Source organism: Triticum aestivum, chromosome 4A (assembly GCF_018294505.1).
Source record: "Triticum aestivum cultivar Chinese Spring chromosome 4A, IWGSC CS RefSeq v2.1, whole genome shotgun sequence".
Lineage (NCBI taxonomy): Eukaryota > Viridiplantae > Streptophyta > Magnoliopsida > Poales > Poaceae > Triticum > Triticum aestivum.
In genome coordinates this window covers 722,991,541-723,008,923 of record NC_057803.1, presented here as the reverse complement: position 1 = coordinate 723,008,923, position 17,383 = coordinate 722,991,541, and the positions used below count along the sequence as shown (strand labels likewise).

General features: G+C 47.4%; 2 protein-coding genes across 2 annotated transcripts; both read right to left on the bottom strand.

Moving 5' to 3' along the window:
* Positions 1–1,360: 1,360 nt before the first annotated feature.
* LOC123084413 (uncharacterized) lies at positions 1,361–4,955 on the bottom strand. Its single transcript, XM_044506029.1, has 2 exons — positions 3,782–4,955; positions 1,361–3,399 (listed from the first exon to the last, which is right to left on the bottom strand). The coding sequence occupies exons 1-2, from the start codon at positions 4,953–4,955 to the stop codon at positions 1,499–1,501; spliced, it is 3,075 nt and encodes a 1,024-aa protein (XP_044361964.1). The 3' UTR covers positions 1,361–1,498.
* A 4,643-nt stretch (positions 4,956–9,598) lies between these two features.
* LOC123088372 (uncharacterized) lies at positions 9,599–15,081 on the bottom strand. The gene is made up of 2 exons (XM_044510569.1): positions 11,877–15,081; positions 9,599–11,649 (listed from the first exon to the last, which is right to left on the bottom strand). The coding sequence occupies exons 1-2, from the start codon at positions 13,087–13,089 to the stop codon at positions 9,977–9,979; spliced, it is 2,886 nt and encodes a 961-aa protein (XP_044366504.1). The 5' UTR covers positions 13,090–15,081; the 3' UTR covers positions 9,599–9,976.
* Positions 15,082–17,383: the final 2,302 nt, after the last annotated feature.

Here is a 17,383-nt window from a genome sequence, read left to right as displayed (position 1 = left end):
GTTGTTTTCCATAGCGGCTGAAGCGGGATCGTCGAGAGCCGGTCGCCGGTATCTGATACCATGAAGAAGAGAGAGTAGCTATAGGATTCAACGCACATCTATTAGCTCTGCCGGCTGGAACTATATACAGTTTACAGAGATCATCGTGCGCCACTACCTGGCTGATCGTGGGCGACATGCCCACTACTCACACGCATGCACTGACCGCAGGTCGTGCTCTATGCGCGTATACATACACTGAGCTACAAGTACTCTACACTCTAACACTTAGGTACAACTATATCACTTTCATACTTGTCAACTACAGGAGGGTCCACCAGAGCGATGGCTATTTTGCTTTTCCTGGGAATTTCTAGCTCATCTCTCATTTTTCTACCGTAATATTGGCAATAGATTATGGCCTATATTGTTCTTTGTAGGCATTGAAAATAGGTTGGTTTCTCAAAAGCGTAAGGCAACCAAAATAAGTTTTCCTGATGACCTGCTGTAATCAGAGTAGACTGCACAAAACTAAAGGAGTTCATATCAGATATTCAAATCATAACTCTTGATATGCTTTCTGATTATATGCACGCCATGTTGTCATTTGGGGCATATTTATCATGTATGCCATCATCGTGGTTAGATTGGACCACGTTTATTGTTTATGAAACTGCAGCAAGTTGCAAGCCAAACAGATGGGCATCGCTATCGAGCGGTTGACCCGCCCAGGAAGAACCTGACAGCAAATTTCCATATACTTATAGTTCCTGGTGTCATTTTCAGCTTGCGAACATGCATCTGCCTGCCTATGAAGTGTACTAATTAATGTTCTATTTTTTGTTGTCAGGTGAGGAGAAGACGTGGAAAATGTGATAAACTACACCACACAAGATCCATATACTGTTATGGTGCAATTGGTCATCGAGATGCTTGTGGCATCTCATCTGGTGCAAGGCTACCGCTGCGGATGACAGAGTGGCTGATCTTGGGGCCTTCAATGTGACGGAGGCGAAGTTTGAGATCTCACAAGGAGGTCACAAGTGGCAGGTGCTGGCTCAGATGACAATTGGTTCTTGGGGAGCACCATGGAATGAAGATCAACCTGATGAGAAGACTCGCAATTATGAATGCAGACACACTTTGTTTACTACTACTCACAGCTCTGTTTTTTAGACATGGTTGTTTCTCTCCTTTCGTTGGTGCCACTATATTCTATACATGTTTGTGAACAAAGAACGAGGATTGTGTATGTCATTGTCCAAGTTCCGCAAATTTAAGTTGATGTAATACGACTGCTCTGCAGTGCCATTAACTTGCAAGTTTCATCAGTTTCACTCCGCAAATTACAGTTTTGTCACAAAAAAGGCCTCTGCATTAATTCAATGGGCTGCAGCACACAAGATGCATATACTGTTATGCTGCAACGGGTCATCCCGCTGAAATACATATGAATAATCAACTCAATATCTGGAATGTACACAGGATGCTCGCAGTTGAGCCTAACTCAGTTACAAATTTACACACCTGCAGTTCCTCCCACACACCTGCAGTTGAGCCTAACTTGGGGGGCTGTTGCCACTTTGGTCTTTTTCTCTCTATGGCAGAAGACTGACAGTGCTGCGTAGAGCCCAATGTAGGCCAACACAGGAACGATGAGGACCATGACGTTCCTGGATGTTTCCCATTTCCTAGTACTGCCTGCTGCGTATGCCACCAGGAGGCCCATCATGTCCAGCAAAATGGCCATATGCATCGGCCAGAGTGGCCATGTGTCTTTCTTGGGCGACTCCTTGTCTTTCTCGGTCAGCTTCGGGTCTTTCTCGGCCGGCTTCATGATTTTGTCGAGCGACTTTGTGTCCTCGCCGGGTGACTTTGTGTCTTTCTTGAATGACTTTGTTGTGTATTTCTCGGGGAACAATGTCAATGGAAGCAGCATGACGACGGCCACAATTGAGGCCATGAAGGAGGCGGAGTTGCTGTAGAAGAAAGCATTGTACCGGTCCTTGTTGATGTCGTGGAGAATGGGGTTGCCAGCATAGTGCCCATCATTGTTGTCCTGCCACAGGCCACCCGGTGGTTTTAGGCCAGTCTGGTATGTCATACTTGCAGCCAGGATCCCTAGCAGCATCAAGTATTGAAGTTTTTCTTTCTTGCTGCTAATTTTGTTGCCGCTGCTATGACCTGCTTCAATTCGCCCATCTGTACCTTCATGGGATTTGCTGCTGCTATGACCTGCCTCAAGTTGCTCATCAGTACCTTCATGGGATTTGCTGCTGCTATGACCTGCTTCAACTTGCCCATCTGTACCTTCATGGGATTTTCTGCTGCTATGACCTGCTTCAAGTTGCTCATCTGTACCTTCATGGAATTTGCTGCTGCTATGACCTGCTTCAACTTGCCCTTCTGTACCTTCATGGGATTTTCTGCAGCTATGACCAGCTACAACTTGCCCATCTGTACCTTTTTGAGATTTGCCAAAAGGGTCGAAGCAGAAAACTCTACCTTCTTGGGATTTGAGATAAGGCAGCAACCAGAAAATGGCTAGTAGTGAGGCTATGAAGGCTAGCACTGCACCAACGAGTGTCAATACATAGACGGAGGTCTTGAGATTCCGGGAGCTTCCAGCAGCGTAGGCACCCATGAGGCCAAACATGCCCACCAGCATGCACACATAGAGCGCACGGCAGCGTATGCCTGGCCTGTATAACTTTGGATTGACAAGAAGAAGGATGAGGGTTACGGAGGCCATGAAGCTTGCTGCATTGCAGTAGAAGAATGTGTTGTAACGGCGAGTGTAATTGTCAAGGAGGATTGGGAAGCCCGCACGACGACCGAGCTCTCGGTCATCTGCTAACCAGAAGCCACCTGGCGGGGTGAGGCCAGCTTGGTATGTGAGGGTGGCAGCCAAGACAGCGACCAGCAACAGTACCTTGCGCTTGTCATCGAGATGCTTTACTGCATCATCACCCACTGGCTCAGGGTCATGATCTCTAATGGTGATATGGACGATGACATAGACTAGGACAATTCCTGCCAAGGCGACGATGTAGATGGATTGGGTTACCTCCCTAGTGCTCCCGGCGCCATAGGCAGTGATGAGGCCGAATAGGTCGAGCACCAGGGTTGCTTCTAGTGTGTGCCGGTTGAGCAGAAACTTGCTCTGGAGCATCATGATGACGACCAAGGATGTGACGAAAGCTGCGGAGTTGCTATAGAAGAAAACTCTGTACCTAGTAGGATGTGTCGTTTGGAGCACCGGGTGACCAATATTATGACCATCTCGGTCATCTGGCCAAAGGCCGCCGGGTGGATCTAGTCCTGCTTGGTAAGTGATGGTCACCACAAGAGTAGCGAGGAGCATAACAAGATCGCGAGTGTTCTGTTCGTGTAGGACAACATTCGTGCCTCTACATGTACCTGCATATTTATACAAGCAGTGAGTTACGCAACTAACTAGTATGTATGCAATTAACAAGTTTGTGCATTTAGTTGAAAAATAATAGTATAAATTAGGTATATATTTGGAAATCATCATATGCTTATAAAATTGTGTCACAAAGTGCTCTCGTAATAATTATCACGCGCGCGCGCACACACACACACATGAGTGCGTGCTCAAAGTTTTATTGATTTTCTAAAATGATACTGTATGAAGTAATGATCAAAGTTGTATCCTGGGGGATCGACCATATCCATATCCCTATGCATGCAATTATATCCAAAGTGGTATGTTTTCTTTAGATGACAAACCAGTAAGCTTTCATAGATGCAGTAAGGTAGGATAGGTAGCGAGACGTACCTGAAGGAATCTTAATATTGACCAGTTCCCTGAACCATGTTATGACAGAATCAAGCCGGTCCGCCAGTGATCCCCAAATGAAAACAAGCGCCAGCAGGAGGCATACGCTGACAGGAACAGTAAGGACCAAGATAGTTTTGCCAGCCTCTCTGCAGCTCCCAGCAGCATAGGCCCCCATGAGGCCCAGCAGGACGACGACGATCAACCCGCAGAGTGCCACAAGCCTCAACTTCTTCCACCCGAGCAGCTTCTTCTCCAGGAGCAACACAATGATGAGCAGGGACACGGTGAATGAAGTGGTGTTGCAAATGAAGAAGACACGGTACCGGTTACGGGCTTGTAACACCGGGTCGCTCAAACGATGGCCGTCCTGGGTGCTGGTCCAGAACCCACCAGGCGGGCTCAGCCCGGCGACATATGTGATTGTGACTGCAAATGTTGCTAGTAACATCAACACATCAACCATCTCTTTCTCACCTCGGTTCTTGCCCTCCTTTCGGATTACCACCCCCGCATAGATCTCCCTGGCTCGCTTCATGAAGTTACGGCGGGGCTTGGACGACTGAACCTTATTACCATCACCATTGGTGGTGATGGAATTGGAGCCCAAGTTGACATCCTTATCATCACCACTGATGGTGATTGGTATGGTGTCGGAGCCGACGGCACGATCCCTATTGGCCTTGGCCAATAAGGAAAGGAAAACAGAGATGATGACCAATACCGAAAAGGAGAAGGCGGCCACTGCGTAGATGGTTGTAAATGCATCCCGGCAGCTCCCGGCACCGTAGGCGCCCATGAGGCCTAGTAGGTCGAGCACCATGACCATCTGCAGCACCACGGTCCAGGGTGTGCTATTCTTCGGCAGGATGACAAGGATGAGGGAGACCACGAGCGACGCGGCGAGTGCTGTGGCGTTGCAGTAGTAGAAGGCAAGGTACCGGCGGTAGTGGGTAGCCAGTAGGATCGGATCGCCGGCCATGTGCCCTTCCGGGTCATCCTGCTCCCAGGATCCCCCGGGCAGGTTCAGCCCGGCGACGTACGTCACCGTCGCCACCAATGTCGACAGCAGCAGGAGCTGCTCCTTGAACTCGTACAGCTTTGAGTCGTCGTCTTCATCGCCCTGGCCCTGCTTCTGCTGCGGCTGCGGCTTCTCTATCTGCTCGATGGCCATGGGATCTATTTGCTTGATTTGCTATCAAATGGATGGGCTCTGGCGTGGGTATATATCGATCCCGCAGACAATGTATGTTACCAAAGTCAGGGGTCAATGTACTCTAGGCAGCTAGAACTGAGGGCCCGCCACATGTGAACTTGGAATCATTTCCCTATACTGTGTGTGACCAGACAAGGCCAGCACTTCATGGTCAATTATATATCTACCTTAAGCTTCATGCCTAATTATATTTTATTTGACTGAACAAGACTCGGCAACTTCCTATGTTCTTCACCTAATACATGGTTGAAGATTCCCAACTTGCATTAGCAAATGTATAGCCACTAGCAAATGTAGCGCGAGGGCTCCGAAGGAACAGCCCGTACCGCAAATTTTTCGGGTGAGATGAAAATAGCATAAAGCGCCCTAAAATTAAAATGTAAATTGCAGTTGGGTCCTCATCGCCGCCATGGCAACTGCACCAAGAGCTCCTGTCCAGTGCGTGTGACCGCACTCCATGGCTCCTGGCCAGCCTCATGACGGTGGCTAGCTAGCTAGCACGCACGTGGCAGCTGTTAGCCAAGACGCGGCTGGCTAGCTAGCTAGCACATGCGGCCAGGACGCGGCTAGCTAGCTAGCACGCGTCGGTCCTGCGCCTCCGTCCACCGTTTCCCACACGCCGGATGTCCTCGGAGCTCACCGTCCGCCGTTCCCCACTTGCCGGAACGTTCCTGTTGACCCATGCCTCCTCCCACTGGAGCTCCGACGCTGCAGCCGTTCGACGCCGGAGCGGTTTGAGCTGAAGTTTCACTCCCGCCAAATGTTTTTTTTTCTGAGATAGAGGGAGCTGTAAAACACCGGGGGAAAACTGGAGATCTGAGGTACGAGGGCTTATTTTAGGGCGAGCTGTAAAAAAAATTACAATATGAGACATTTTGTGGTATCTGGACCTTTTTTAGCCTAAAACTGTAAAACGGCTGTTATTCTACAGTTTGGGATGTTTTACGGTATCTGCTAGTGATGCTCTTACATAAAACTATGACGATCTAGATGATATAATCTATATAGATACAATCATGAAGGTCTGGACGTGACATGTTTTAAGTAGAATTATGGAGATACCTGCGGAGGACAACTGTGCTTGATTGATCGATCAATCGGCTGTTCCTTTATATCATCAACTACGGTTCGTCGCAAAACCGATGGGATATGTTTGGGGTTAGCAGTCGGTAGCTGGAACAGAAGGCTCTCCCGCATGTAAACTTGGAATTAGTGGCTTATATATAGATAGATATAGTTTGCATGTGTGAACAGAGAAATACATGGCGATTTATACCCCTTTGGCTTTTCAGAGAGAGAGAGAGAGCTGACTCCCGGGTACATGATTAAATATCATCAACTACACCCAACTTGCAGTGAGAAATGTACAATCACAATTCATATATCATCTTCACTCTGACCAGAAAAAAGGACTCCATATTACTATTAGCGCACACTTGTATTTTATTTCTCTACATGCCATGAATTGATTTTTTGCTCTTACTCTTATTCAAAGGGGTTATTACAGTAAACTGGAGGGCGGGCGCGGATTTTTGCTTCGCAGGACCCAAGAAGCTGACTGGAGTGTCAAATAACAAAGCCTGAATACATAGTACTTAACACTAGATGTAATACATGTCTGTGGTGGCCATATGAGCATATGCTTTTTTGAGCTGGATTAGCTAGGAGCAGAATCTTAATTAAAGTTTTGTGTTGCTACTGACCGTGTACGGCTACAAAAATAATGCGACACCTAGGTGTTCCATTGATTGGGCCAATTGTACAGCGTTACGTGCTACCGCATGAGGGATGTGTGCATTGCAACGTCACCCACATTATCTTCATGATGTCACATTTGCAGAAGCAGCGCATCAGACGGGACAGGTTGGCATCATGCATCACGATCAAATGTTTGCTTCATAGTATTCCCATTGACAACAAGTTCAGTGTGAAAATATCAACCCATCAGTGTTAAGCATCCAAGTTCCCAGAATTTGTTTCGTAAAATCTATATTTTCAATTAAATTGATGTTGTCAATTTCGAGTTTGTTTTAGTAGCCTAAGGATCCGATATCTTTAGAGTAATAATCAGGACCTTATATTGCAGTGCTACATCTGAACTCACGATGCACACCATGGACTTGTTTGAGCCACTACCCTAATTAAGCTTGATTACATGCATGTAGATAGGATCAGATCCTCTTTAATCAACTAAATCAATTATTGGGGACTGGTGCTAATGCATGTGATCAGATCCACTTTAATCGGAGACGCTGGCTAAGCATCCATGCATGTTAGCCTTTTCTGTTAACCACTACAGTTTTTTTAGGGAAGTTGACCAGTACAGTTAACTATGCTACTCATGCACATGGGCTTTCAGAAAGTTACAAAGCTAGAAACAAGCACCCTGAGTCCTTGAAACTAGTACTCTCCTCATGATGTGGGTTTCACTATAAGAGCATTGTAACTTTGAGACAGTAAAACTACAAATTCAAGGCCGATGCTTTAAAGTTGGCCTTTGAAGAGACACTATCTGCTTGAGCATTGCAATGTGAGGAGAACACTCCAACCAAGTGTGGCTACCAACACGCCAAAAGAAATTCTGGCATCCAGTGGTGACAAGGAGATGTGAGTTGGGTGACGATACAGGAGCAGTGAGGGCATCATAATAAGGCTGAGTGTATTCGTCGGCCAGTAATTGTGGAGGTGAGACCACGGAGAGGTTGCTGCTTGTCCGCAGTATATTCTGAATAATGAAGATTAGAAGTATGAACCACTTATTAAAGAATTGAACAGGGTGACTAAGATAAATTGCTAAGAGCATGATCAATGTATTCATTTATAGGTACTAGATGTTCGTCAAGTTCCGGTGCCTCCTTGAGAAACATTGCCAGTGGGGTGTCCAGGTCCAGGTAAGAAATTGCTGGTACCGGAACCCCAGCTAGCACAGGAACCAAGATCCCAATCTCCAGAAGAAATAATTGCATACTACTCCCCATGGTCCGTTTCAAAATAGATGACCCAACTTTGTACTAAAGTTAGTATAAAGTTGAGTCATCCATTTTGGAATGGAGGAAGTACTTCTTTCTCCCGTTCGTAAGACAATGAAATTCCTTCAGGCCTAGAGACTTCAGGCACCACACATTGTTCGTGCTGTAAGGAAAAATGGCTAATGCGTGTATGGTTCCAGAGATACTAGTCTAAATTATAACATAAAAAATACTAGTGAAACAATGAGCTAGCAAGATACTGACAATATTGGGTGCTGATAGGGACATCTATAGTCGGACGCCGCTCGTCCTCTAGAGGCGACAAATCCGATCTCTATTGAAATATGAATCTCAAGGGAGTACCAGCATATATATATCTAAAAATGCCTCCAGCCTCTACTCCTGCAGTCTGAAAAATAAGTTCCATACTAGTTGTTCAGAAAGAGCAAAACGCTGCAAAACTATACGGCTCAATCCCTTGGGTATCAGTTCAACAACGGCCGCCTAGCTAAGAGATTGGGTCTGAACTCTAGGGTTCTCTTGCGTGAGATTTGTCCGGACCAGCGCACTTAGGGGCATGGGGGGAGCAGGTGTATGGATCACCCTAGGGAGAGCACGCACCTCGAGGGACGCGCAAGGAGAAGCGACGCGGCGATCTCCGCCAGCGCCGGCCATGAATCCCTCCTCACACTGCTTCCGCTTCTTTTTTTTTCTTTTTTTTGAGAAATACTCTGCTACCGCTTGATCTTTTTGTTTTTTTAGAGAACTCTGCTTCCGCTTGGGAACGGAGCGACTGTGGGTATCCTTATGTGGGCTGGGCTGGGCTGGGCTGGACATCCGACGCCATCCGGTGAAGCCATCCGACGGATCGATCTAGAATCTCCAATTCCAATCTACCCTGCTAGATCACGAATTTTAAATTATGTTTTTCGTGATCGTGCTGCTAAGGTGGTGACACTACATACCCTTACCAGACGAGGACTCGTCACCGGAGTAGACTCTGAAACGTAAAAACGGCTGCAACACACGAAGATCAATGTGATTGGTCCTAAATCCGGTAAATATGATTTGCTTGTTGACGATATTTAGGGTCTTTCGGTAATACGGCCATAACATTGTCATGCAAACTCCGTTTCAGGTCTATGACCTGTCAAATCGTTCAGAGCAAGAAGTTGTTGATGTAGTTGACCTCGAAACTCCATGCCGGATCTCAAGTTGAAACTGGGAAGTGACCATATCATTAACTGGTCAGTACATCAACAACTCCATTGTTGTCATGTCAGATTTTTCAGATACTCACCGTGGGTGGTATCGTCTTCAGCTTGCGAACATGCATCTGCCGATGAAGTGTTGCACTAACTAGTGCTCTGTTTCTGTTGGCAGGTGTGGAAAATGTGATAGACTATACACCACACAAGATGCATATACTGTTATGCTGCAATTGGCCATCAAGCTGCTTGTGGCAACTGCTGGCCCAGATGACAATCTGTTCTTGGGGAACACAATGGGATGAAGATCAACCTGATGAGAAGACTTGCAGTTCTGAATGCAGACCCACTTTGTTTACTAGTACTCACAGCTCTCTGTTTTTCAGAGATGGCCAGTCTGTTTCTCTCCTTTTATTGCTGCCACTATAATCTGTACATATTTGTAAACAAAGAATCGGTATTGCGTATGTCATTATCCAAGTTCTTCATCAGTTTCACTCTGCAAATTACAATTTTGTCACAAAAAAGTATGCTGCTATATATGCCATTAATTCAATGGACTACAACTCACATGATGCCTATACTGCTATGCTACAACTCGCCATCACAATGAAATACATATGAACAATCAACTCAATATCTGAAATATACACAGGATGCTCACAGTGAGCCTAGCTCACTTGGGTTCCTTTCCTCATGAGCTCAGTTCCGAATTTCCACGTCGGCACTTCCTCCAACAGGTCCTGTAAAGTTTCTCTCCCCAAAGGTAAAGTTGACAAAGAATCACATGACATCATTACTGTTACGCGGCTGCACCACCATCCTGGATATCTGCTGCCACTTTGGACTTTTCTTTTCTATGGCAGAAGACTGACAGCGCTGCGTAGAGCCCAATGTAGGCCAACACAGGAACGATGAGGACCATGACGTTCCTGGATGTTTCCCATTTCCTAGTACTGCCCGCTGCGTATGCCACCAGGAGGCCCATCATGTCCAGCAAGATGGCCGTATGCATCGGCCAGAGTGGCCATGTGCCTTCGTCGGCCGGCTCTTTATCGGTCGGCTTCGAATCTTTCTGGGCCGACTCTGTGTCTTCCTTGGACAACTTTGTTTCTTTCTCGGGCGACTTCGGGTCTTCCACGGGCAACATCGTCAACTGAAGCAGCATGACCGTCTTTGTTTCTTTCTCGAACGACTTTGTATCTTTCTCGGGCAGCATCGTCAATGGAAGCAGCATGACGACCACCACAACTGAGGCCATGAAGGAGGCAGAGTTGCTGTAGAAGAAAGCATTGTACCGGTCCTTGTTGATGTCACGGAGAATGGGGTTGCCAGCAGAGTGCCCGTCATTGTTGTCCTGCCATAGGCCGCCCGGTGGTTTTAGGCCAGTCTGGTATGTCATACTTGCAGCCAGGATCCCTAGCAGCATCAAGTATTGAAGTTTTTCTTTCTTCTTGCTGCCGCTGCTCTTGTTGCTGCTGTGACCTGCTTCAGCCGTCTTGGAAGTTGCCTTGTTGCTGCTGTGATCTGCTTCAGCCGTCTTGGGAGTTGCCGGCACTTTCTCTTTGGGTTTGTCAAATAAAGGGAATAACCGGAAAAGGACTAGCAGCAAGGCTATGAAGGCAACCACTGCGCCGACCAAGGTCAATACATAGATGGAGGTCTTGAGATGCCGGGAGCTTCCGGCAGCGTATGCACCCATAAGGCCAAATGTGCCCACCAACATGCACACATAGAGCGCATAACAACGTATGCCCGGCCTGTATAGCTTCGGATTGACAAGAAGGAGGATGAGGGTTACGGATGCCATGAAGCTTGCCGCATTGCAGTAGAAGAATGCATAGTAACGACGAGGGTAATGGTGAAGAAGGACCGGGAAACCCGCACGGAGACCGAGCCCTTGGTCGTCTGCCAACCAGAAGCCACCAGGCGGGGTGAGACCAGCTTGGTACGTGAGGGTGGCCGCCAAGATAGCGACCAACAATAGCACCCTGCGCTTGTCATCAAGTTCCTTTAGTGCAGCATGATCCTCCGGATCAGGATCATGTTCTCTGATGATGATATGGACGATGACGTAGACCAGGACGATGCCTGCCAAGGCAACAATGTAGATGGATGTGATTACATCCCTGGTGCTTCCGGCGCCATAGGCAGTGACGAGACCGAATAGGTCGAACACGAGGGTTACTTCCAGCGTGTGCCGCGTGAGCAGAAACTTGCTCTGGAGCATCATGTTGACGACCAGGGATGTGATGAAGGCTGCCGAGTTGCTATAGAAGAACACTTTGTACCTAGTAGGATGTGTCGTTTGTAGCACCGGGTGGCCCATCTTATGCCCATCCCGATCGTCTTGCCAGAGGCCGCCCGGTGGATCTAGTCCTGCTTGGTAAGTGATGGTCACCACAAGAGTAGCAAGGAGCATAACAAGATAACGGGTGTTTTGTAGGTGGTCATCGTCCGTGTCTCTGTAGGTACCTGCAATTCATCCAATCACTAAGTTATGCAACTAACTAGAACATAAAATCAACAGGTTTCTATATTCATTTGAAATCCATTAATATAGATTGGATATACACGCACAAACTTAAACATTTCAACTTTTACAAACGATAAAAGAAATTAATGATCGAAGATGTGATGTGACTCATGACCTTACATAGATAGATGGAGTAAGGTATGGGTAGGTAGGTAGGGTGTCATACCTGAAGGAATGCCAAGATGGGCGAGTTTCTTGAAGAATTTCAAGACGAAATAATGCATTTTTGTGAGTGGCTTCCAATGGAAAACAATCGCCAGCAGCAGGCATACACCGACAGGCACCATAAGGACCATGACAGTGGTGTCAGCCTCTCTGCAGCTCCCAGCAGCATAGGCCCCCATGAGGCCCAGCAGAGCGACGACGATCAACCCACAGGGCGCTGCAAGCCGCTTTGGGATGGACTTTCCCCCAAACTTCATCTTCTTTCTCCCAAGCAACATACTCTTCCCGAGCATCTTCCTCTCCAGGAGAACCACGATGATGAGCAGGGACAAAGCGAACGAGGTGGTGTTGCAGACGAAGAAGGCGCGGTACCGGCCACGGGCTTGTAACACCGGGTCGCTCAAACGGTGTCCGTCCTCGGTGTTGGTCCAGAACCCACCAGGCGGACTCAGCCCGGCAACGTATGTGATGGTGACCGCGAAGGTTGCGAGCAGCATCAACACATCAACCATCTCCTTCTCAGCACGGTCTTTGGAGTCGGCTGCAAGCGACTCAATTGCCTTGATCGCCGTCGTGACTCGCCTCAAGGCGAGGATGCCTCTGAGGTTGCCACCAGTGGTGTTGATCGGGCTGGCGGCGGCACGGACCTTGCCAGCCCATTTGATGAGGGCCTTCACCATAAGGGAGAAGAAAACAGAGATGATGGCCACTACCAAAACGCAGAAGACCACCAGCGCGTAGATGGTTGTGAATGCATCCCGGCAGCTCCCGGCGCCGTACGCACCGATGAGGCTGAGCAGGTCGAGCACCATGACGATCTGCAGCACTGCTGTCCAGACAGGGCTCTTCCTCCGCAAGATGATGAGGATGAGGGAGACCACGAGCGACGCGGCGAGGGCAGTCGCGTTGCAGTAGTAGAAGGCGAGGTAGCGGCGGTAGTGAGTGTCCCGAAGAATCGGGTCGCCGGCGAGGTGCCCCCCTGGGTTGCCCTGCTCCCAGGACCCCCCGGGCAGGTTCAGCCCGGCGACGTACGTCACCGTCGCCACCAGAGTCGACAGCAGCAGGAGCTGCTCCTTGAACTCGTACAGCTTTGAGTCCCCGGCCTTAGAAATGTCAGGAACTCCAACATGTTTGTCAGGGCCTGCTCCTCCTCCCTGGCTCTGCTCTGCGGATGATGCAGCTCCAATTTCAGGGTCACCCTGGGGGGAAGCCATTTGCTTTATTTGCTATCAAATGGATGGGCTCTAGCTAGAGTATATATCATCCCTCGGACAATGCATGTTACCAAGTCAATAGTCAATGCATGCACGGTGGCCAGATGTGAACTTGGAGTCGTGTCCCTATAATGTGTGTGTGATCAGACAAGACTAGCACTCCATGGTCAATTTTATATCCACCATAAGCATCTTGCCTAATTATATTTTGTGTGACCTGACAAGACTCGGCAGCTTCCTATCTTCTTCGCCTCATATACATAATCAAACATTCCCAAGCAACATTAATAAATGTACAGCTGCATTCATACATACTGTTTCTCGTCTTCGAATTGTGTTATGAGCAAGCTCAAATCAATCATGCACCCACCAACCGCTGTATTTTATGCCAGAATAGACCAGTATGCGAGATTACGGTTGTATTTTATGCCAGAATAGACCAGTATGCGAGATTACGGTTCAGACTGCTTACTTAAAGCTATGACGATCTGTCGACTATAATTTGACACAGTCATGATGGTCCAGACGTGGCATGTTTCAAGTCCAATTTTGAAGATGAATTGGTTGTTGGTATGTTTGATGGAGTTAAGAAGATGGTTTGTAAAATATTACTACCTCCGATCCTAAATATAAGACGTTTTGACAGTTTAAACTGAACCTTATATTCAGAAGCAGAGGGTGTATCACTTTAGTTAATTTTACGAAAATACACCTGATGTGAGCTAGGTAGATATATATAGCTAAGTAACTCCTTTACAGCTACCTCGTCCCCGGACATGGATGCAATGTGCTTTGCCATGAATGCGGACGACGACTGTGCTTGATCAATTGGTCAATCGGCTGTCCCTTTGTATCATCAACTACCAGCCGTCGCACAACTGATGGGGTATGTTTGGGGTTAGTGCTTGGTAGCTGGAACAGAAGTCCCTCCCACATGTAAACTTGGAATCAAAGGCTTATGTATAATTTGTGTATTTCCAGACAAAGACTTCACGATTTTATATAGCTGTAGCTTTTCAGAGAGAGACCTGACTCCCCAATTGATGATTAAATATCATCAACTACTTCCAACTTGCAGTCAGAAATGTGCAATATATCCCGTCTCAGACCAGACATATTATTTTTACTAGCACGCTTGAATCAATCATGCACTAACTACTGTACTTCTTACTCTACATGATATGCATTGACAAGGAGCTAAATTATTCCTCCCGTTCTTTCTTCAAAGGGTTATTATAGAGGACGATGCCGAACTTTGGTTCTCAGGGTCCCGAGAGGGCGTTATATGTACCGAGCAGTCATGCATGGAGCAAAGCCTGAATACATACTTAATACTTGATGTAATACTCCCTCCGTCCAGAATAGATGTCTTTGATTTAGTACAACTTTGTACTAAAGTTGTACTAAATCAAGGACACTTACTTTGGGGCGGAGGGAATACATGTTTGTGGTGGCCATATGAGCATATATAATTTTTTAAGCTATATATGCTTGGAACATAATCTCAATTTTAAGGCTGTCGTATTGCTACTGACAGCGCACGGTCACAAAACTAATGCAACACTACCTGTTCAAACCATTGACATTAGGAGAGCAATACAACATCGAGGCATTTGCACTGCTGCGTCATCCACTTTCTCATCATGATGTCACATTTGCAGAAGCAACACTGGATCGGTTGGCACAAGCTGGCATCGCACATTAGGAAGAAATTAATGCAACACCTATTCACACCAATGGCCTGGCGTTCGCCAGTACATAATTCCCATGGATATTAAGCTCTGTGTGAAAATATCAACCCATCAGTCCTGTGTTAAGCATCTAAGTACCCAGATTTTTGTTTCGTTAAGTTTACAATTTTCAACTCTATTGATTGTGTCAATTCTGATTTTTGTTTTAGTATCCTAACTCCCTGAGGATCCGATCTCTTTGAGGGAATGACCAGGAGCCCACATTGCAGTGCTTCTAATGTAAACAATAATCAGGGTATGTACTCTCTTAAGGTTTCTCACTTTCCAAGCCTTATAGAATAAAAAGCATATAAGATTGTCATTTTCCCTGTCTTAGAAAAAAAACTTGCATATATATGCCTTACATTTCGGGAAGCTGTATGTAACTACGTATTGGCTCCAGTTTAACAATGGTACTCACATGGGCTACTCTGACTATATGTGAAACCGCACCTCGTTGAGAAACCACCGGACATCATAGCAAAGCACAGACCAAGCTATCACCGGAGAGGGCCAACAGCCCTCTCGCTCCAGGCCATGGAGCGCCACTCCCGCCTATGGGCAACGAGGACCGAGGGTGGTGACAACGAAGGTGTAAAATATAGGATGCAACCTATGCCACCCCACGCTAGAGCCCAAGGAGCTACAAGCCAGGATCTGAGCGGCTACCGAAGGATACCTGAGCTCCACAACGACGCCCTGAAGAGGGTGACAACGCAGCGCGCCGTCATCGAGACCGAAGATACAGCCACCCAGGATCCTAGGCTCCTAGCACAGATTGGGGGGCCACAACGGTGCCCCTAGCAGAGACACAATTCCCACAGGCATCGCCGCCAGCCCCGAAGAAGGCACACAAACGAAAACTGGCTGACAGATGCCTGAATGCTAAGCTGTTAGACATCACTAATCCCATACATGCTACAACTATGATTTCCATCGTATTAAAAAGTTTAACACTAACATACTAGTTGTTCCATTATTACATGAGAAATACCAAAGCACGCGAAGCTACACGGCTCAATCCCTTGGCTTTCAGCTCAACAGATATAAACTGAAGTTCTCCCTACAGAACAAGAAAGAACCTCTCAATTGGTTGGGTCTCATGCTTCCCTTCCCAGTTCTAGGGTTTCTTCCTAGTTTTAGCGGGGAGGGAGAGAAGCTGGCCGGATAGTCCAAGGGAGCACACGTACCTGGAGGGACGCGGAAGGAGAAGTGTCGGCGACGGTGTGGACGCGGCGGCGGCGGCGGACGCTATCTCCTCCGGCGGCGGCCATGATTCCCCCTCACTCTGCTTCCGCTCAGTTTTTTACTTTTTGAGACAACTCTGCTTCCGCTCGTGAGAATGAGAAAGGTGAACGTGCTTAATTTGGGCTGGACTGGACCCGACAGCTTATTGGGCCGGGCCAGGTGCAAGCCGAAGAGCTAGAAAAGCCTCTCGTTTTTCATTTTCACTGTCCAATGTGATGGTGATTATTGTAATAGAAAACCAATCAAATCTTAATGGCCTAACTTACTACTAATAAAATTTCAGAAAAGCTAACTGACGACCATTCACTGGGAGAGCATGATATTTCTCAAATGTTTTTCTTGGCAGTTTTAGTTGTATCGAGGATGCCAGTTTCTTCAGAACAACATGACATTTTCTGGGATGTTGTTCTCAAGAAACTACCACCCATGTTCAACTAAAACTGTCATCAAAACATTCACAAAGGCCACCCTCTCCTAGCGAATGGGTGCCAAATAAAAGGGTCCTGAAATTTTCAAGATTTTTTTAAATATGTAGATCTATTATAAAGATTCAGCAGATATGCAAAGCATTCCAAACGTAATAAAATTACATCGAGGTATCTACTTCCCTTCGTGAATGAAGTGAGTTGGGACTGGCAGCTTACTAGGCCGGGCCGGAGGGCTCAAGAAAAGCCTCTTAGGATCATCTCTGTTTTCCTTTCCTCTTTGCCGGAGCCCAATAGGGATGATGCTGTCAGTTCCGACACCTTATTATCGTCACCATTGGCGGCGATGGAATTGGAGCCCAATGGTGATGATAATAAGGTCCACCCCAAGTCCCTCCGTAACTTCTTCAAGCGAGCCAAGAAGAAGATCGATGTGGCGAAGGTAATCGAAAAGGGGGGCAAGCACCGAGGTGAGAAGGAGATGGTCGATGTGTTGATGTTACTAGCAACCTTTGCGGTCACAATCACATATGTCGCCGGGCTGAGCCCACCTGGTGGGTTCTGGACCAGCACCCAGGACGGCCATCGTTTGAGTGACCCGGTGTTACAAGCTCGTAACCGGTACCGCGTCTTCTTCATTTGCAACACCACTTCGTTTGCTGTGTCTCTGCTCATCATCGTGTTGCTCCTGGAGAAGAAGCTGCTTGGGGAGTTGCTTTTCAAGGGAAAGAAGCTTTTCGAGGGAAAGAAGGTACTGTTCGGCAGGCTCATCGCTTTGAGGCTTGTGGTGCCCTGCGGGTTGATCGTCGTCGCCCTGCTGTGCCTCATGGGAGCCTATGCTGCTGGGAGCTGCAGAGAACACTGGTAGAAAAAGAGGCTTCCGTCCAGCCC